The 22,492-nt window shown below is 51.0% G+C and overlaps 1 protein-coding gene and 1 pseudogene across 1 annotated transcript; both read right to left on the reverse strand.

Moving 5' to 3' along the window:
* Positions 1-6,391: 6,391 nt before the first annotated feature.
* LOC119342408 lies at positions 6,392-6,530 on the reverse strand (annotated as a pseudogene).
* Positions 6,531-7,210: 680 nt separating this feature from the next.
* On the reverse strand, positions 7,211-10,459 carry LOC119340310 (probable disease resistance protein At1g58602). The gene is made up of 3 exons (XM_037612210.1): positions 8,805-10,459; positions 7,644-8,683; positions 7,211-7,565 (listed from the first exon to the last, which is right to left on the reverse strand). The coding sequence occupies exons 1-3, from the start codon at positions 10,372-10,374 to the stop codon at positions 7,536-7,538; spliced, it is 2,640 nt and encodes an 879-aa protein (XP_037468107.1). The 5' UTR covers positions 10,375-10,459; the 3' UTR covers positions 7,211-7,535.
* Between the last annotated feature and the right edge of the window lie 12,033 nt (positions 10,460-22,492).

A 22,492-nucleotide genomic window follows, 5' to 3' on the forward strand; every position in this document is an offset into this window, starting at 1 on the left:
ATGCCACAACCACGTACGACCGGCCGAATCCAGCTCCATAATTCACGCTGTACCCTATTTGAGGTTCTTTATGAATATCGGTGGCGGCCATCTTGTCATTGGCGATCTCGTCGGCCACCGTGCGCGGCACTGTCCTGAACCTCCAGCGCTCGCAGGTACCGCATCCCGCGTCCCCCCATTTGTCTCGCTCGCAGCAGCATCGAACGAACTGCCGCCGTTTTCGTGCTAGCTAGTGGTTAACCTAGCAGGGCGGGTAACCTAGCTACTCAGCGGCGCAGGCGATCGTGGATCTTGTTCCGAAGTGGTGCTCCTCGTGATCTGGGTTTCTTCTGTCTAGGGTTAACGTAGTGTCGGTTGCAGTCGGCTGTGTGCACCATGGCTATCGTTATTTGATACGGTGGCTAACCTTGGTATCCGGCGACACAAATAATCACAGATCTAGGTTTGGTAGTGCTGCTCCTTGCGATCCAAAGTGATCACAACGGGTGCCGTGGCCATCTTCCTTGCTAGGTTTGCACGATCTGAACGCCCTCGGTTGGGGTAGTTTACTTAACGTTCGTGATCCTGTGCTATGTGTTCTCCATTTCATTATTGATATTGTTTGCACATGTGATGATACTTACTATTTGTTGTAGGAAATGGCGGACAATGAGTTAACTGATATCATGGGAGATATGGAGTTTGGAGAACTGCTGAAAGACTGGATAGATGATTGGTCGGATGATGAAAATTCAGATCGTGGAGATTGGTCAGAGAATGGCAACGAAGGGGAAGATGTTAATGTGAGTGGCATTATCATGTTGTACCTTTTTTGTGGCATCGAACAACATTATATTTTTGTATTGAAAAATTATAGATGGACATGGAATATGATAGTGAAGAAAACAACTCCGCGGTCTCGAATGAAACTTACATTAGTCGGGTATGAAAGTGGAATTTTTTTTTTGGCATGCAAATTGATTTTTTCCTGGAATATTATGTGATAACTAATTATGTATTTGTCAGCCTCATACCCCACATCTCTGATCTGGCTGACCAAGACAACAATATCTTCATCTCTGAGCCTCCGCTTGCTCCGCTTGCTGTCGGCATCTCTAAGGAAGCCTTGCAGCCGCTTGAGCTCATCTTTTAGGGACTCCACTTCAAGGGTGACTCCACACAGGAGTGTGGTCTCCTGAATTGCAGGTGTGTTGACATTGCTGAGCATGATGCATAGGCCGACTTAGCCATTAGTAACTCCTTGTTGTCTCTGGCTCTCAGATCAATCAGAGATAAGTGGATAAAAGAATGCAGATGTGTGTGGCTTAGGATGGCATGGTGTTTGGCTTTTTATTGCTACTTGTTTCCAGCTCGATAGAGAAGAGAGCAGAGCATATAGTATATGAAAGATTGGATCTGAGAAAGGAGCATGGCAACAATGCTTTGTTCTCCCACAGCTGGAACTTCAGGAACCAACCGATATATTATTTTTTAGAATAGAATCTTTCTTTACTGCCACATGACTGCAAGAATAATTAATGAGGAAATTAAACCAAAAAAGCTGCCCTCCATGATGCCATGCTTGAGATGGGCAAACGCTCTTTAATACGTACGATGTAGTTTAGTTAATCTGCAATGCAAATGTGAGTTGGACCCCCCCTGACTATCTTACATTGTACTCCTATCTTAGCGGAGAATGTAAACTGTCAGCGTTAAATAGAGAGGTATGCTGTTCTCCTGACCATCTTGCACTGCATTGTGTCATAACGTTTGAGCGTTTCTTGATGTAGTGTGATTACAAGTAGAAGAATCTAGCTAGAGTGTTGTTTGGGATCCTGATGTGTTCATTGGACAATGTTTAATTTTGTAGAGGACAGGGCATTCAACTCTGTTTTTTCAGTATTCTAAATCTGAAGTCTGAATTTTGTATCGCTGATCCGTATATACAGACTTGAAGAAAAATAGGTGGCTTTTGAGATACTTAAAACATACATGTTGCAGTTGATTGACGATGCCGAGCGGAAGCGGTGTGAAAGATTTCCAGAGTTGTCTCAGTTGATCAGACTCAAACAAGCATAAACACAGGTAATTAACCATGATTACCGAAAAAGGGTTTCCCCCCGCTTTATATTATAAAGCACCAGACACACGATCACAGGGTAACTGCCGGGGCGAACGGCACAACAAGCCCAAAAGGGAAAAAGAAGAAGAAATAAAAAAGCCAACAACGGCAGCTCGGCAAGCACAAATGATCCGCCATCGCTGCGCCCTCCACCTTCGTCCCACCACACGCCATGGCACCGGCCCGCCGCATACCAAGCAGCACCTCCAAGAAGGAATGCGACGCCAACGACGCTGCTGCCCGGACGAGTCCTAGGGTTTCCCCCGGCATACGGAGGGGAGCGGGTGATGGGTAGCGCCGACGCCCTTCAAGAAGGAATGATGGCACCCTCAGGTGTCACCGCGTCGGAGCCGGAAGAACCGGCAGAGATTTCTCCCGCATCCCCAAGCCCCGCTACCCACTTGAACCGGGGCCATCCAACCATCAAGCCACCCGCAAGCACGCGCCACCACGGTCTTGGACACATCCACGCTGCCCCGCTGCGAACACCACCACGAGGCCAAGGAGGCCGGGAAGAAGCGCAAGGCGACGGGAGGAACCACACCGAAGCCAAGCGGGAGGGAACCACCTCCCCCGCCGACGTGCGGGAGGCCCGAGCCCCCGGCGACGTCGTGGTCGCCGACCGGACGTGGCAGCAGGGCACACCGGGCCACCCCTGGCCCGGCCAGGTCCACAACGGACCCGCAAAGCCCCGCCGGCCATGTTGCAGCAAGCCAGCACCTGCGCCACCCGCTCCCAGCCGTCAACGCCGCTCTCCCGCCTCCTGGAGGCCACGCCGCCGGCCCGTCCCGCCGCCGGCCCGCCCAAACCCAGATGGGGCCCGAAGGGCCCAGATCTGGGCCGAGCGGGCTAGTTCAAGCCGCGCTGCCGCGACGCCGTCGCCCAGTCGTCCACCCACGCCGCGCCAGGATCTCCGCCGCCACGTTGGACCGCCGCCGCCGAAGAGCACCTCCCGGCGCACACCGCCCGCCGCCGGGGAGCACCGAGAGGGGAAGGGCAGGAGGCCGCCGCCGCTAGCAACCCAGGGGCCAGGCCCGGCCGCGGGTGCCGGCGACGGCGGCGGGGAGGGAGGGAGGGAAGGGGGGGCTCTAGAGGAGGGGGGACGCCGGAGCGCGGCCGGTCGCCCGCGGGGACGACGCGGTCGCGCGAGATCTCGTTATTTTTTTCATTAACCATGATTCAGGGTACATTATTCAAATGTTTACTGCAACCGAATCCCCATAATTTCAACAGAGGGAACAGGAAAAGCAAAATCTGCAACATCTGAGTACACGTAGACGCAGTCGCTCGTTTGTGCAGATTTCAGTCCAATGACCGCGCATCTTCATCATTACAATGGATCTAGGCAACACTGATCTGCACGTATACAGATACCTGCAGGAATCCTGCAGAACGGCAAGAGGAAGGGAATGCCTCCGAGTTAGGAATATACAGTTTAATAATTAATCAATTTTTCTGTATTTAAATTTACTGGCTGTCACCTAGAACATGTTCTTAATGCAGCAAACCATTACTTGATTCAGTTAGTGAGTGCTGCACTCGGGAGCAGCTGCTATCTTCTGCTAGTCTGCACTTGGGGTTGAAGCTAGCTCTTGGTTCCTGCGGATATTTTTACATCCATCTCCAGTTTGTAAGGTCAAACTAATTAAACAAAGGAGATAACCCCAAGAAAAATCTGCAGCAGGGGCCATTAAAGCACAGCCATGGCATAGCTATTCTAGCAATAAGAGCTTGCATGACTTCAGGACCAAAAGTTCTTAATCCCATTGAAAACTACTCCCTCCGTCCGGAAATTTCTCCGACAAGTATTTCCGGATGGAGGGACTACATCCTGAAGCACAACTATCAGTCTATCAGATACCTGTCACAACAATACACTTCTCAGAATTACTAACCTAAAAGGGAAGAGGTTCAGTAAAAAAGTGAATTTCTTACTTAAAAACAATAGCAACTATAGTATTATGCAGTTTTAGCTTGCATAATACGAGAATAAGCCAATGTTACTTCAAAATCATGCCTATTCTTCAGACTTTGTAGGTGTGATTGTTTTTATCCTTTTTCAGGCAAACGGTTTATAATGTTTTTGCGAATAAAATTGTTACCAACCCCTTTTCAGATATAAATGGTTGATGTTTTGAAGCATGCAGCTGCACATGAGTTCAATATATCATCATCCAAACATGAGAAGCCACACATGAACATCTAACATATTCACAAGGTAGTACTCCACAATCTTTGAAAAATAAACTTGATGCATCAGCAACCCTAGTATTCATCGATGCATATGCATTTCTTACAAGCAAGTAAAACATGGCTCTGTACAAGGAATAAGCTCCAACTTTTTGGACTGTACATTTTGCACTAGAAATTAACACCTGGAACTGTCACTTTTGTATCCGGAAGAAAAAAAAAGCAGTTAGACCTCTTGGAGGAGGAGGCGTTGTCGACCCTCCTTGCGGAGCTAGGCCTAGAGTATGAGGGAGTCGCAGACGGCCGGCAGTGGTGTCGCTGAGCGAGCGGGGGCATAGGCCAGCCTTGAGCTCGTCGAGCTCGGGAGAGAGGCGGCCAGCGACCTTGTTGTTAGTTTGTGTAAGCGTCTCTACCCTCATACAGAGGGCTGCGTGACACTTGACACCCTTGTGCTGGGCACTATAGCCAAGAAACACACATTGTGTGGAACAAAACATAAGTTTTCAATTATTGTAGGGACGGAGATTGGGCCAACAGGCACACCCAAAAACACGAAGAGACTTGTAATCGGGTCTAACTTGGAGAAGTCGGTGCATAGGAATATCATTGTCAATGACACGACTAGGAAGCATATTAATGAGATGAACAGCGGTGATGAACGCTTCATCCCAAAACTTTAAGGGCATAGATGCACCCGCAAGAAGAGCGAGGCCTACGTCCATAATATGCCTATGCTTGCGTTCCGCGGAGCCATTCTGTTGGTGCGCATGGGGGCAAGAAACATGATGGGAAATGCCAAGTTTCTGAAAAAACGAGTTTAGTTTCTCGTACTCGCCACCCCAGTCAGACTGGACGGCAATTATTTTGCGATCAAACTTGCGTTCAACAAGTGCTTGAAAATTCTTAAATACTTGGAAAACATCGGAACGATGTTTGAGAAGATAAATCCAAGTAAATTTGCTGAAATCATCAATGAAGCTAACGTAGTAAGTATGTCTACCAACCGAGGAGGGGGCAGGACCCCATACATCAGAAAAAAAATAAGCTGAAGCGGTTTGGTAGAAATACTAGTAGAAATATGATATGGCAATTGATGAGATTTTGCCTTTTGACAAAAATCACAAACAGTTTCGATGCTACGCTGACCAACACATGCGAGCTTATTATTTCTAAGCACTTGTTGCATGACATAAAAAGATGGATGTCCTAGTCTAGCATGCCACCTGTCCGGGGAAATTTTGATGACACCAAAGACTTGTTTATTGAAGCTCCTGAACTCGGGAAAAATGGGGTAGAGCCCATGCACGCATCTACCGCGATAGAGAATTCTCCGTGTGACCTGATCCTTGATCAAAAAGAAATAGGGATGAAATTCAAGGAAAACATTGTTGTCAAGAGCAATGTGATGTACTGAAAGAAGATTTTTGGCAGTTTGGGGACACATGCATGATGTTTTTAAGATGAATATCACGATGAGGGGTTGCAATAATTGAATGACCAACATGAGCTATCTCCATACCTTCTCCATTTGCATTATGAACTTGATCTTGCCCGGGGTACTTGTCGTGCATGGTCAGCTTGTCCAGCTCATGAGTGATGTGGTTGGAGGCGCCGGAGTAAGCGTACCAGTTTGTGTCCACACCATAGGAGGCGTCCACGGCAGCAGCAACCTTCTTGCGTTGGGAGTTGTTCTCGGCATAACGCTAGTCACAATCCTTCGCAATATGATTATCTTTCTTGCAGATTTGGCACTTGTTAAGGTACGGTACTCATCATAACCTTGGAAGGGGCGACGATTGTTGTTGTTGTTGCGGCGCTGGGAGTTGTTGTTGCCGCGCTAATTGTAGTGGCCTCCGCCACCACCGCCGTCATGCTGGAAGTGGCCACCACCACCGCCACCGCCATGCTGATAGGGAGAGCCACCACCGCCGTTCTAGAAGGGGGCACCGCCGCTGCCGCCTGGACCGCCACGATAGCCTCCACCGCCACCACCCTTGGGAGGGTTCTGAGAGGGTTTGGGAGGCCCGCGACCATGATAGGTGGCATTGGCAGAAGACTTGAAGGCGCTGGGACCAGTTCCTTGGAACAGCTCGACGCACTGATCGAAGTTGGAGATCATGCCAAAGAGCTCATCGGTGGAGACAGGATCAACGCGCACATCAAGAGCAGAGATGATGGGCTTATATTCCATGTCGAGACCAGCGATGATGAAGGAGATGAGTTCATCTTCGCCGATGGGTTTTCCCGTAGCCGCGAGTTCATCAGACAGCGCCCGCATCTGCCCAAAGTAGGCGGCGACGCTGAGGGAACCCTTCTGGGCATTGGAGAGAACAATATAGCAGTTGTTGATGCGAGACTTGGATTGGGCAGAGAACATGTTTGCCAAGGCATACCAGATGGCATGCGAGGTCTGAGGGAAGCGGCTTGCACCAGGACTTCTTTGGAAAGGTTGCGGAGCAAGTAGGCTATGATTTGTTGATCTTGGATGAGCCATGGGGTATGGGCGGGGTTTGTACCAATCTGATCTTTCCCGTCTGAGGATTTGGTGGTGATGGTTCGAGGTGGCTCGGGTAGGGCTTCATCAAGGTATCCATATAGCCCGGCTCCCATGATCTGGGAGCGAGCTTGGGCTTACCAGAGAATGTAATTGGTATGTGTGAGAGGCTCGGAGATGGTGTTGTTTAGGCCGGTGGAGATGAATTGGCTGGAGGAGGTGGACATGGCGCCGGAGATGGGAGGATGGGAAGGATGTGGGCGGGAAAAAAATTGGTGTGGGCGATAGGATGGAGGTGATGATCGCTAGATGAGGAAGAGGGAGGCTCTGATTACCATGTTAGTTTGTGTAAGCGTCTCTACCCTCATACAGAGGGCTGCGTGATGTTTATATTGATTGGAAGAGACCCATCTCTCATAGGTTACAACCGAAGAGATATTACAGGAGGTTTTACAGGAGGGATAAGAGAGAATAACCAGAAAAGGATCCTACTCCTATAACAACCCATGGCGCACAAGGCAGCCTAGGAGGCGTGACAGAATTACATGTTTAACAGCTGTCACCGGGAATGAAGATCGGCGGCGGGCATCGGGCTCTCCTAGACCAACTCAGCTCCATCTCATACACGGCCGACGGTACCGGACGACGCCGAGGCGGCGAGATTGGCACCCGGAGGGCATATCTGGATGGAGGATCGAGGAGACATTGGAGGAGAGAGAGGTTGTCGCCCATGTCATGGAAGGTTCCATGTCATGTAAGGTTCTCACTCAAAGTTTCCAGCTGCGCAAAAAATAAAGCACTCATAAGACAAGCACAAGCACAGGTATAGACAGCAATGAAAATGGAAGGTATGTATACCTTGCATCCTTTCTGCCGCAGCTCCTTTCGTGTGATGTCATCTTCAGAAATCTGGTCCATATGTCCCAGCGTAAGGCGATTGAGGGACGGAAGGTGCAGCAACCCATCAGGGAGCTTGCTCATCTTCATGCACCAGATAAGTTCCAGGTGAGAGAGCTTTGGCATTGCCCCGACCTCCATCCCCCACTCCTCGGTGGAAAAATTAACAAGTTCTAACTCTTGCAGCCGAGGAAACCCTTGGGAAGAGCAGCACATGGTTTGTCCTTTGTACCCACTCAAATGAACCACCACAAGACAGGGGAGTTTCTCCAGGATCGACATGGGGTCTTGTTTCATGACATCGGCACGTAGAACAAGACGACGTACGCTTTGTGGGAACTCAGCAGGCAGCTTATCGACCACATCAAATCGGTAGAGAGCAATATCAACCAGGTGAGGCATGTTTGCAAATATGTCGAGCACCTCCGCTGGTATATTGGGGTGAATCGACAAGGAGAAGGCTGCTAGTTGATTCAGCTGGCCCAAGAAAATCATCATGTCATGATAGCGGAAATCGGTGTCAGCAGGATAAATATCCAACACAAAGCTCTGTAGCTCTTTCGGCTGCAGTCGCACACTCCTTCCAGGTGGCGGTGGAGAAAACCCATTGCCAAGGTAAACATGCCTTAGAGTAGGGATATCCCACAGAGAGTTTGGTACTTGTGGTTGTGAGTCCAATGCACTGTTCCTTAGTTCAATAGTCTGCAAGTAAAGGAGTTTTCCAATTGAAGAAGGGAGCGCCACACCTTCACAATATCTCAACCTAAGCAATCTTAGGTGAATGCACCCACCAATTACACTGGAGAAATCTTTTAGTGTTGAATTTTCAATGCAAAGAACTCTCAGGAATCTCAGCTTAGGAAGGGACACTGATGAGAGTTTAAAGCCAAGAAGACTTCGGACATTAGGCGTTGCAGGTGAAATCTGATCACTCAAAGTTTGAAAACTAAAACGATAAGACATCAAGTTATCAGATGATGATGACGATGCACCAGCTTGGCCTGCAATATTTTTTAGAGTGCACCTTATGTCAGAAAGAAGCTAGCCACATACTATAAGTACATATAGCAAAATAGAAAATGGAATCAATTAATAGGAAGATATCAGGAGACCAAACCTGACCTGCAGTTTTGTAGATGGCATCAAGAAAGCCATCATGTCTTGCTTCTTCAATGCACCAGTCATGTAAGATATCGTGAATCCTTATTGTATCTATCCATCCATGTGACGTACTTCTGCCAACAACTTGTACCAAGCTTCTCTGAGCCAACTCGGTTACATAATTATGTGCTGTTTCTTCTAGTATATGATTTGGCGTATGTGGAATGAAGCTTTCTGCTATCCATAATTCAATAAGATCCGACACATATATTACCCAATCCTCGGGAAAAGCAGCAAGATATAGTAAACAAGCTCTTAAATAATGATTTGGCAGGTCCTTGTAACTCCGAGCCAGTATGTCTCGCATCATCTGTCCGTTCTTGGTTGATGGCCAATCAGAGAGTATATTGGACCATGTTTGTGCATTTAGATTTTTTGATAGATAACCCCCCAAAACTGCACGTGCAAGTGGCAATCCATCACATTTCTTTGCAAGCTTTCTCCCAAGTTTTTCAAACTCGTCCACATCACGTATGACGGACCTTTTATATGATGGTAAAGCTTTGCAACTAAATAGTTCCCAACTTTTCTCTTCATCTAACTTGTTCAAATGATGAACATAGGTTGGCATTTGGACATGATTTGCAACATCTTCCTTCCGGGTAGTTAATAGTATTCTACTACCATTAGTTGCATCTGGAAAAGCTTTAACCCTTCTATTTATCTGGTCCCATGTGTCGGTTTCCCACACATCATCAAGAACTACCAAGTATCTTTTTTGCAATAGGAAATCATGGATCTCCTTTCCCACCTCATACTCATTCATCTTAGCAATTGACTCATCTCTGCCCCCCATTATTTGTTTCATAATATCCTTTAGTAAATCAATGCCCTTGAATTTTTGAGATACAGTGACCCAAGAAGTTGCCTCAAAGTGTTGTTTGACACTAGATGAAGTGTATACTTTTCTAGAGAGTGTTGTTTTTCCAGCCCCACCCATGGCAACTATGGAGACAACACTAAGAGTTATGTTCTCTTTGTCAACTAACTTTCCAACTATTTCCTTGTACTCATCCCCAAAACCAACAAGGTCAACATCTTCAAAGTTTTGGTGCATAATACCATAATCTTGTGGATACTCATCCCCAATAAGAACCTTGTCTACATCACTAGTGTCCAAATTGATTTTCAAACGGTTTGCACTATCAAATATCTCACTGGTCTTCCTTCTTACATGCTGTATTTCAGCACCAATTGTGTGAAGGGCAATCAGGTCACTTGGCAAGCGAGCATACCTGGAGATGGCACCCATGAAGCCCTTCTTGAGCCTGTTTCTCTTCTCCATGTAGTCGGCCGCTTCAATGGCATTCTCGGCCTGGTATGCCGCATCCCTGATCTGGCTGACCCAGGTAGCCACAAGCTCATCTCCTGATCTCCTTTTGGCGTCGGCGGATTTAAGGTAGCTCTTTAGCCGCCTCAGCTCATCCTTCAAGAATCCCACTTCAAGGTAGACGCCGCATAGGAATGTCGTCTCTTGGACCGCAAGGGTGCTCACGTTGCCAAGCACGGAACCAATGGCCGACTCGGCCATTAGTTTCTCCGGGCTCTCTGCCCTCAGAGATGGAATGCTTGACGAGGGATGAGTGGTTGGAAGAAATTGAGCAGGTGTGGCTGACCAGGAACTTGTTTGATGGCGTCTGGTATTGTATTTCTTGTTGCTTTGAGCTTGGTTGTGTATATAGCAGAGCAGATTCAGCTCAGCTCACGTATACGTGATGGTGGAAATAAAGGAAAGAATATGGTGTGCTTCCGGGGAGGGCTAGAGGTTCTTTACCTTTGCTGTGACATGAAGGCAAGGTATAAACCAAAGAAGCTCCTCCACACCTTTGCTTGAGTTGCAGTTTTAGCATCATTCGATCCCATCTGCATGCAGCAGCCTTTCCCAGGAGACAGCCATGGATGTCGTAGCAATTGCTCCTACTGAATATTGGCCTTTGATTTGCTCAGTATCTTCCGGCACATGCATGGTGCAGCAATCTCTTTTCTGAACAACATGCTTATGCTTGTGCTTTCTAGGTGTTGTTTTGCTGGAACGTTTCAAGCAACGACCGAAAGAAACCTCATTTGATGCAACCGTTCATGATAGACTTGCACTACAAGGGTATCCTGCTGGGGATATTACCATCAGCAGTAGTGATTCCGAGGTGTTCAGGTGGCGTTTTCTCAAAGCATACATACGCTGCATTGTGTTCAAATTACACACATATACGACTGGATTTAAATTTTTGATTAATTTCTGTTGAAGCGCTTTAGCTAAATCTATGTCAGATCGATTATACATGGTTCCTTCTTATTCTAAAACTTGCTATCATTTTGTAAAATCTTATGGCCCTTCTCGAAGTTCATTGCGATGTAGTTTTTTCGAAAAGGAGGATGACCCCCAGCCTCTGCATCTGGGAGATGCATACGGCCATTTTATTGATTATTTTCGAGGACCTTACAAAGTATAAAAACACTATGCTTGAATCCGCCATCTTGGCAGCATCTGCCGCTACTCCTATCCAAATGATGAAGGGGTGCAAGCTGGGCCACATACCCATACCTCTCACCTAAGCCTAACATCTAAAGTCGGAGGCCCCGACCAAGCCATCTACCGGGTTCGGGGCTCAAACCGGTCTGACGCACTCACATGTGTCGTCGCCGCCATCTTCCACTGGTCCATCTTCAGAGCAGACTGAGGTGACAACCTTGTCAGGTCCTCCGCCATCGACGCCACCACGACGCCAAACGATGACCTCCACCTACATGAGCCTTGGCAGGTCCTCCGCCATTGACACCACCACGACGACAGCCGACGACCTCCACCTACGCGAGTCCATCTCCAAGCAACAGACGTAAATCCATGCTAGGAAAGGGCCGCACCACCGCCATCGCGCACCACCCACAAGCGCCACCCAACCCCAAGGTTCCCAAAGCGGCGCCTTCAAGAAGGGAACGGTGCCGTGAACGCCGCCGCCGCCCAACAGAGTTAGGGCTATCGCCCGGGAGACCTAGGGGAAGGTGAAGTGAGGAGATCAGTCCATATCAACGCCTCCAAGGAGGGAAACGGCGCCCTCAGGCGTCGCCGTCGGCGCGGCCGGTCATGGCCGGCCAGGGATTTCGTCCGAACTAGATCTCTGCCACCAGCAGCACCTCCTGTACAGAACCGGCGATCGAGAGGAAGCGCGGCCCGACCATGGCCTGTAGTTCATGCCAGCTTCCCTACTTCACGCCGGCAACACAGCCAGCCTACACGACCTCGCCGGTAACACAGCCAGCGGCCGGCAACACAGCCAAGCTTCAAAATGAATAGTTTTCTCGCCGGCAACACAGCCAGTGGCCGGAAACATAGCCATCCTCTAAAAAATGAGTAGGTTCTTCGCCGACACACATCCAGCGGCCGGCACCTGAGGGAGTCCTGGACTAGGGGGTGTCCGGACAGCCGGACTATCATCGTCCGCCGGACTCCAAGACTACGAAGATACAAGATTGAAGACTCCGACCCGTGTCCGGATGGGACTTTCCTTCGCGTGGAAGACAAGCTTGGCAATACGGATATGTAGATCTCCTACCATTGTAACCGACTCTGTGTAACCCTAGCCCCTCCGGTGAATAGAAGTGTATCTTTTGTAGTTCCAAACAAAAAAATTTATGATGTTTCATCGTGCTATCATGAGACTAGAAGTATTGTGATGTTCAATGACTTCTGTGAACATCGGCCTTTCGCCCCCCCCCCCCTCAAGTCAAAATCCTGGCTCCGCCCCTGTCCGTAGGACAACATACATTACAACAATCATACCATAGGCTAGCTTATAGGGTTTAGCCTCCTCGATCTCATGGTAGATCCACTCTTGTACTACCCATATCATCAATATTAATCAAGCAGGACGTAGGGTTTTACCTCCATCGAGAGGGCCCGAACCTGGTTAAAAACATCGTGTCCCTCGTCTCCTATTACCATCCGCCTAGACGCACAGTTCGGGATCCCCTACCCGAGATCCGCCGGTTTTGACACCGACATTGGTGCTTTCATTGAGAGTTCCTCTGTGTCGTCACCGATAGGCTTGATGGCATCTTCAACCAACAACGCTGTCCTGGGTGAGACCTTTCTCCCCGGACAGATCTTCGTATTCGGCGGCTTTGCACTGCGGGCTAATTCGCTTGGCCATCTGGAGCAGATCGAAAGCTACGCCCCTGGCCGTCAGGTCAGATTCGGAAGCTTAAACTTCACGGCCGATGTCTGCGGAGACTTGATCTTCGACGGATTCGAGCCACAGCCGAGAGCGCCGCACTGTCACGATGGGCATGATCTAGCTCTGCCGCCGAACAGTGCCTTGGTGGCCGCACATGAATCCGCTTCGGCTATCAGTCCGGAGCCGATCGCCCAGATCGAGCATCGGTGGGTAGACGCCGCCTCGGGGGCTTCAACTTCCACGGCGATGGAGCCGAACATCGATCTTGTCCCCCGCGAAACTCGTGATTCCGAGGTGCCGGACTCCTTGCCGGACTCTGAACCTCCCACGCCCCTGCCAATCGATTCGGATTGGGTGCCGGTTATGGAATTCACCGCCGCGGACATTTTCCAACACTCGCCCTCTGGCGACATCCTAAATTCTCTAAGGAATCTCTCGTTATCGGGAGAGTCCTGGCTGGACTATGGCCAGGACGGTTGGGATACGGACGATGAAGAAATTCAGAGCCCACCCACCACCCACTTTGTAGCCACTGTCGACGATCTAACCGACATGCTAGACTACGACTCCGACGACATCGACGCTATGGACGACGATGCCGGAGACGAACAGGAACCAGCGCCTACAGGACACTGGAAGACCACCTCGTCATACGACATATATATGGTGGACGCCCCAAAAGAGGGGGACGGCGAAGAAGCAGCGGAGGCGGATTCTTTAAAGAAGCAGCCCAAACGCCGGCGTAATCGGCGCCGCTCTAAATCCCGCCAAAGCAAGAATGGAGATTCCGGCACAGGAGATAATAATACTCCAGATAGCGCCGAAGACAATCCCCTCCCGCAAGACTCAGAGCAGGAGGAGGCAAAAGCAAGCCCTCACGAGAGGGCGGCAGATGAAGAGGTTGAGGATCATAACTACATGCCTCCCTCCGAAGACGAAGCAAGCCTCAACGATGACGAATTCGTCGTGCCAGAGGATCCCGTCGAACAAGAGCGTTTCAAACGCAGGCTTATCGCCACAGCAAATAGCCTAAAGAAAAAGAAGCAACAGCTTCAAGCTGATCAGGACCTGCTGGCCGATCGATGGACCGAGGTCCTCGCGGCCGAAGAGTATAAACTCGAACGTCCCTCCAAAAGTTACCCAAGACGCAAGTTGCTCCCCCGATTAGAAGAGGAAGCATACGTACCTCAATCACCAGCGCACGATATGGCTGACCGACCCCCCCGTGGTCGTGACAGAGAGGCATTTAGACCCTCAGCCAAAACCGTACCCCGACATCGCTCCAAAAGTACGAAGCCAAGAGGGAACGCGCCGGACTTGCGAGTTGTACTGGAGGACAAACCAAGGCAATCCAGATCCATTTACGGATCACGTGGACGCCCCACGGCCCATGACGAATACCGTCACGCCGGATATAATAACCCCGGCCGGGCCGAACACAGCAGACAGCGCTCTGTCGAGCTGCGTCGCGATATTGCTCAATACAGAGGCGCCGCACACCCGCTATGCTTCACTGACGAAGTAATGGATCATCAAATCCCCGAAGGGTTTAAACCCGTAAACATCGAATCCTACGATAGCACAACAGACCCCGCGGTTTGGATCGAAGATTATCTTCTCCACATTCATATGGCCCGCGGCGACGATCTCCATGCCATCAAGTATCTCCCACTCAAGCTTAAAGGACCAGCTCGGCATTGGCTAAATAGCTTGCCCGCAGAGTCAATTGGGTGTTGGGAAGACCTGGAAGCCGCATTCCTCAACAACTTCCAGGGCACCTATGTGCGACCACCAGACGCCGATGACCTAAGCCACATTATTCAGCAGCCAGATGAATCGGCCAGACAATTCTGGACACGGTTCTTGACAAAGAAAAACCAAATCGTCGACTGTCCGGATGCAAAGAAAAACCAAATCGTCGACTGTCCGGATGCAGAGGCCCTTGCAGCCTTCAAACATAACATCCGGGACGAATGGCTAGCCCGGCACCTGGGGCAGGAAAAGCCAAAATCTATGGCAGCCCTCACATCTCTAATGACCCGCTTCTGTGCGGGAGAGGACAGCTGGCTAGCCCGCAGCAACAATCTCCGTAAAAATTCTGGCAGTCAGGACATAAAGGACAACAACGGCAGGTCACGTCGAAACAAAAACAAACGCCGCATTAACGGCGACGATAAGGAGGATACGGCAGTCAATGCCGGATTCCGAGGCTCTAAACCCGGTCAGCGGAAGAAGCCATTTAAAAGAACCACTCCGGGTCCGTCCAACTTGGACCGACTACTCGATCGCCTATGCCAGATACACGGCACCCCCGAAAAACCAGCCACTCACACTAATAGAGATTGCTGGGTGTTCAAGCAAGCAGGCAAGTTAATTGCCGAAAACAATGACAAAGGGCTAAACAGCGACGACGAGGAAGAGACCCGACCGCCGAACAATAGAGGACAGAAGGGTTTTCCTCCACAAGTGCGGACGGTGAGCATGATTTACGCGACCCATATACCCAAGAGGGAGAGGAAACACGCACTAAGGGACGTCTATGCGATGGAGCCAGTCGCCCCAAAGTTCAATCCATGGTCCTCCTGTCCGATCACTTTCGATCGAAGAGACCATCCGACCAGCATACGCCATGGAGGATTCGCCGCATTGGTTTTAGACCCAATCGTCGATGGATTTCACCTCACGAGAGTCCTGATGGACGGCGGTAGCAGCCTGAACCTACTTTATCAGGATACAGTGCGCAAAATGGGCATCGACCCCTCAAGGATTAAACCTACAAAGACAACCTTTAAAGGTGTCATACCAGGTGTGGAAGCCAATTGCACAGGCTCCGTAACACTGGAAGTGGTCTTCGGATCCCCGGATAATTTCCGGAGCGAGGAGTTAATCTTCGACATAGTCCCGTTCCGCAGCGGCTATCACGCTCTGCTCGGACGAACCGCGTTTGCACAACGCGGTGCCGCATTATGCATACCTAAAGCTCAAGATGCCAGGCCCTCGTGGGGTCATCACGGTCAATGGAAATACGGAACGCTCCCTCCGAACGGAGGAACATACAACGGCTCTCGCGGCAGAAGTACAAAGCAGCCTTTTAAGGCAATTCTCAAGTCCGGCCGTTAGACGGCCGGATACAGCAAAACGCGCCCGGAGCAAGGCCAACCAAGATCACTTGGCGCAATCAGAGCATGCGTAGCAATGCGGCCCCAACCCTCGCCCGCGCTTGATCGCAAGAATAACACTCCGCGTACATAATTACGCTTTGGAGATACCATGAACAAACCCGGAGTGCGGTTCGACCACACCGGGGGCTCGCAAGCGTGCCCCCCTTTCTTTTTTATTTTTTCTTTTTCTTCTCTATGTATACAGGACTCCGTTAACCAGAGGCCCTGTCCGGCGATGAACCTGCCGAACTCATGATGCAACAGTCAGGGACGAAAGAAGGCAGCGACAAACACTCAGGTGGTCTCAATTACGAGCATTAAATTCGATTATATACACCAAGTCCGCAGCTTACCCCTGGAGGGGGACATGTCTATTTAGTCCAAATCCCTTGCTTACCGCACTATTTGTATCAGTCCGCTATCATAGCAAACTCTCTTTCATAAACAATGCATCACCTTTTTATTGCAATTGCATTATCGTTTATATATATGCTCATTACATGACATCTTGCACCCGTATATTTTGGTACGGCCGAATACGCCAGGGGCTTCTGTTCCCCAAATTATGGTGTGATAAAGTCCGAACACTTTCACAAGTGCGGCACCCCGAACTTATAGCATTATATGAATCGGCTCCGAATCACGTCTTGGGTCAATAGTTTGGTTTACCCGGCTCCCACGTTTTGGTGCCTTACGTTCCGTTCCATCGGCTAACGTGGCACTGGGAGAACCACTGCGATTGCGCCCCGGTTGAGCCGGGCGAGCGCCTCAGTGGAGAAAGCTAAAACTGACCGACATGATAAGGCGAGAGACTGGTCGCTGTTCGAGAGGTTTTTTCGGGTCCTTAAAGACTCACGCCGCTTCGAGCGAAGTTCCGGACAATGTCTGACGAAGGCGTGGATAGCGCCCCGGATTCGGTCTTCCGAATACTAGGGGCGTCGCCGAAATTTAAAATTATAGAATTCTATGGCTAAGTGAGAGTGTTCAAGCACTATAAGTCCGGTCGCCTTGTTCGTTGTGTTGAGCACCACCCTAGATGGACCCAATAATGGGAACAAGAGTGCTCAAGTTTATCCCGAACACCCCAGCACTTGCGGCTTGGGGGCTGAAGCCAACGACTTGCCATCTCTCAGATTTTTCTAAACGGCCACACAGAAGGTAATATTTTAAATTAAACAAGCGTTGCTCAAACGCGCACATGAACAAAGTTTCCGCGCGCAGGATAATACATAACGAGTTTACTCAAAGATTACATTCCGGGGGCACTCATCCGCAATATCGCGGGCTCCCTTCAGGACAGATTTATAATACATCTCGGGCGTGCGATACTCCTTGCCCGGTGGCGGGGGGTCCGTGAGAAGCTTCTCCGCATCCAACCTGCCCCACTGCACCCTTGTGCGGGCAAGAGCCCGACGAGCACCTTCAATACATGCGGAGCGCTTGATGACCTCCACCCAGGGGCACGCATCTACCAGCCGTCGCACGAGGCCGAAGTAGCTGCCAGGCAGGGCCTGTCCAGGCCACGGCCGGACTATGAGAGCCTTCATGGCCTCCTCAGCTACCTTGTGGAGTTCGACCAGCTGCTTCAGCTGGTCGCTTGGGGGCACCGGATGGCCGGCCTCAGCGTACTGAGACCAGAAGACCTTCTCCGTCGAGCTCCCCTCCTCGCCACGATAGAATGCGGCGGCATCAGACGCACTACGCGGCAGATCTGCAAACGCCCCTGGAGAGCTCCGAATGCGGGTAAGTGTCAGGTAGTTCACATTAACATGCCTGCTTTGCATGAAAAATGCCTTACCCGCAGCTACCTTCTTTATATCCTCAACCTCCTGAAGGGCCTTATGGGCCTCGGCCTTGGCGGACTTGGCGCTTTCGAGAGCCGAGGCAAGCTCGGACTCTCGAGTCTTTGAGTCACGCTCCAAACTCTCATGCTTTTCCATGAGAGCCTAGAGCTCTTGCCGAACTTCCGCCACCCGTGCCTCCTGCTTTTCTCACTCTGCCCGTTCTGCTGCCGCACTGCGCTCGGCCGCGGACACAGCCTCCTTCAGGGCTGCCACCTCGTTCGTGGCCCCTGCAATACCCGTATTATCCTTATTTACTTTATCGCAACCAAAACCCTTTTCTATAAGGTAATTATCAAAAGTGGTGTTCCTCACCTTCTTTTTCCTCGAGCTGCCTCTTGGCATGGCCGAGCTCTTGCTCGGACCGCTCGAGATCCTTCTTCAGCACATCGACCTCCGCCGTTAGTGCGGCAGAGGTCAGCAGCGCAGCCTGCAAACCCATATTGACATATTTTAAGCAACCCTGCGTATATCTTGTTAGATCCTCAGTCCGGCTTTTTCTTTCCGAACACCGAACTGAGCATCAGGGGCTACTGTCTATGCGGTGTCACATTATATAAATTTAACTTCTTACCTCAAAGCCTGTTAAAAGGCTGCTGCAGGCTTCGGTCAGCCCGCTCTTGGCGAGCTGAACCTTCTGAATCACCGCACTCATGATAGTGCGGTGTTCTTCCTCGATGGAAGCGCCTTTAAGCGCCTCCAACAAGCTGTCCGGCGCCTCCGGTTGGACGGAGGCCGCCGGCGTCACGGCCTTGCCCTTCTTTCGAAGGGGCTGCCTGCCGGACTCTGGAACCACTGTGGGTTCCGAAGTAGAGTCCGGCACAAAGTCCGGGAGGCTGCCTTGCGGCGCCTCCGGAGCCTCCTCCTGATGGGTCCCTCTTCGGGATCCCACCTCGACGTCCTCATCGGCGCGGGGGGTGGAGGCAGTCGGAAGTGAATCCACATCCGACGGGGCCAACGACCCGCTCGATGAAGCGGGGAGATCATCATCGGCCGGACTGCGGACGGTACGCGGCATTAGAAAGGCACTATGTGGCACGAAAGCAATTTAAGATTATACAGGGATCCGGATACTTACGATCTCGCTGGAGGCCTGGCCCTTGAAGGCCGCTCCTCTTCACCAACGTCGGTGTTGGCGAAACAGTCCGGGGGATAGTCCTCCCCCTCTTGGACCCTCCGGCTTCCCCCGTTGGGGAAGCTCTCCTCTTCTTCTCTCCCTCCTCCGGGAGAGAGTCCTACTCCTCCTCGTCTTCGGGGGAGGATTCCGCCTCGTCGTCGGACACCTGATAACGAGAACTCTTTCGAGTCCCCGCGGCCGCCTTCTTGGCCTTCTTCTCCGGCACCACATGCGGTGCCGGAACCAGCAGCCCTGCTAAACGGGCGTCCACTGGATCTTCTGGCATGGGAGCCGGGCAGATAAGCTGCTCGGCCTTCTCCATCCATTCCTGTCAAAGGAAAAGGAAGGGTGAAACCCTCTTAGAATCAATTTAATTACTATAAAGTATCCCGTAATGAGGTTGAATTACTCACCTCGTCGGTTGGATGCTGCGAGCTAAATCCGCGATATTCCATCGCGGATGCGGGGGCTTCGGCGCCCTTGAACAGCACCCTCCAGGCGCCTTCGTATGTTGTATCGAAGAGCTCGCTCAGCGCCTGGTGCTGTTCCGGATTAAACTCCCACAGATTGAATGCCCGTTCTATTCATGGGACAATCCGACGAACGAGCATGACTTGGACCACGTCGACGAGCCTGAGCTTATTGCTCACCAGCTTCTGGATGCAGGCTCGGATCCCGTCACCTCGTTCGCATTGCCCCACAGCAAGCCCTTCTCTTTCCAGGAGGTGAGCTGCGTGGGGATGCCAGATCTAAACTCGGGGGCCGCCGCCCATGCGGGCTTGCGCGGCTCGGTGATATAGAACCACCCCGATTGCCACCCCTTGACGGAGTCCACGAAGGTCCCTTCGAGCCAACGAACATTGGGCATCTTGCCCAACATGGCGCCTCCGCATTCCGCTTGCGTGCCCTTCACAACCTTCGGCTTGACGTTGAAGGTCTTCAGCCACAGGCCGAAGTGGGGCCGGATGCAGAGGAAGGCCTCGCACACGACGATAAACGCTGAGATATTGAGGATGAAGTTCGGCGCCAGATCGTGGAAATCCAGGCCGTAATAGAACATGAGCCCCCGGACGAATGGATGGAGCGGAAAGCCCAGTCCGCGGAGGAAGTGGGGAAGGAAGACGACCCTATCATGAGGCCCAGGGGTAGGGATGAGCTGCCCCTCGTCGGGCAGCCGATGTGCGATGTCGCCGGAAAGGTATCCGGCGTTGCGCAACTTGGTGATGTGCTCCTCCTTAACGGAGGAGGCCAGCCATTTGCCTCCCGCTCCGGACATATTCGGAGAAGGTCGAGGCGAGATGCGCGAGCTTGGGCGTTGGAGCTTGAGTGCGCAGAGATGGATAAGCAAAGGAGGAAGAAGGCGTAGGTGAGAAGGTAAATCCTTATCCCTTATATATAGGCGGACGAAACTGTGCGTCCCCCACCGGCCTGGTAAAACTCGCTTATCTCCCAAGCGCCACCATCAATGGCGCGGTTGGGTTACCCACGTCCGTATTGATGAGAATCCCGGAATAAGGGGAACACGATCTCTGCTTCGACAAGACGTGCCAAGGAAACCGCTTCGCTAAACGTGCTGAGGTGGTACAAAATGAAAAACGATTCAAATAGTGGCTTGGTAGCGGTGTGACGTCACGCCGCATAATACGTCAGCAGATTGGACTGGTGTACATTTTATTCTCTCTACGGTGGAATGTGGAATTTATTTTGCAGAGCCGGACACTATCCTGGTGTTCACGATCTTCTCCGGATTATTCAGGGAAGGAACCCGCCTTACAATGCCGAACATTATGCGCGCCGGACTTATCGTCATTGAAGCCTGGTTCAGGGGCTACTGAGGGAGTCCTGGACTAGGGGGTGTCCGGACAGCCGGACTATCATCGTCCGCCGGACTCCAAGACTACGAAGATACAAGATTGAAGACTCCGACCCGTGTCCGGATGGGACTTTCCTTGGCGTGGAAGGCAAGCTTGGCAATACGGATATGTAGATCTCCTACCATTGTAACCGACTCTGTGTAACCCTAGCCCCCTCCGGTGTCTATATAAACCGGAGGGCTTTAGTCCGTAGGACAACATACATTACAACAATCATACCATAGGCTAGCTTCTAGGATTTAGCCTCCTCGATCTCGTGGTAGATCCACTCTTGTACTACCCATATCATCAATATTAATCAAGCAGGACGTAGGGTTTTACCTCCATCGAGAGGGCCCGAACCTGGCTAAAAACATCGTGTCCCTCATCTCCTGTTACCATCCGCCTAGACGCACAGTTCGGGATCCCCTACCCGAGATCCGCCGGTTTTGACACCGACAGCACCCATGCCAGCCTCCAAAAAAGAACGTCCACGGACGAATAGACCACCTAGTTCAGGCCCTCGGCGTCGAACATCTCGTTCTGCCGGGCCTCGAACCACCTCCTCGTCTTGTCGCTCATCTTGCTCAAGTCCGCGCTCATGATCGCTAGCGCCACCTCCTTTGCTTTGGTTGCGGCATTGGCGGCCTCGATGTCGAGCTGCCTCTATCGGGACGCCTCCTCCATATCGGTATTCCTCTTCTTGGCCGCCTCCTCCATCTCATGCTTCTTCGTTTGAAGGTCTAGGTATTGATTCATTTGCTCGTCCTTGCTTTGTCGCTTTTTCTCATCCCTCACATCCTTTTGAAACATCATGCCGTGCAAAGTCTGATGCAAGGCAAAAGATGATGCATCACACTTGTCGTCCATCTTGGAGTTGTTCTTGCCCCTCGGCCTCTTTAACGCCTCGCCATCTCCACCTCCGGCCAATGCGGCCATCTTCTTTCCTCTCTTCCTTTGAAGCTCACGGTATTGACCTTTGAACTTAGGGCAATTGTTGATGAGCGTGCAACAATGCGTAAGAGTGAATGGCTTGTCATTGTGCCGGGCCTTGAATGCTTCCAAAGAATGAAATGCCTACACCATCAACAACAATTGGACATGAAACATATAGAAGGCCGAAGAGAGGACCGTAGCAACGAAAGATAAAAGAGACCATACCATGCCCCCAATGTGAGACCATTCACGGACGTGCTTCAACGCTCTCAAGTGCGGCACAATACTTGTTGCATTCTTGTTGGATGAACAACCACCTCTTTTGAATCGAGGTGATGCCACGGTCGCTTGTAAATTGGTAGGGCGGGAACAACTTTCTTTCATGGAATGTTTTGTGAACTCTTGTCCAAAACCAAGTCCCTTTGTTGCGCACCGGTCCTCGGACCCCCAGCGTGACGTTGAGGTCGATGACGACTGAGGGGTGCGGGGTGGAAGGCGCGATCACACCGATGTCCGGCGATCCCGAGAAATGGGTATGGCCTTCGTACCTTGGAGGGGGAAACACGAGC

This window comes from Triticum dicoccoides, chromosome 7B, assembly GCF_002162155.2.
Source record: "Triticum dicoccoides isolate Atlit2015 ecotype Zavitan chromosome 7B, WEW_v2.0, whole genome shotgun sequence".
Taxonomy (NCBI): Eukaryota; Viridiplantae; Streptophyta; class Magnoliopsida; order Poales; family Poaceae; genus Triticum; species Triticum dicoccoides.

Coding starts and splice junctions, on each gene's coding strand:
- LOC119340310 (XM_037612210.1), bottom strand. CDS start 10,374: ATGGCCGAGTCGGCCATTGGTTCCGTGCTTGGCAACGTGAGCACCCTT. Junction 8,684..8,804: donor TGCCATCTACAAAACTGCAG/GTCAGGTTTGGT, acceptor AAAATATTGCAG/GCCAAGCTGGTGCATCGTCA. Junction 7,566..7,643: donor TGCGGCAGAAAGGATGCAAG/GTATACATACCT, acceptor TTTTTTGCGCAG/CTGGAAACTTTGAGTGAGAA.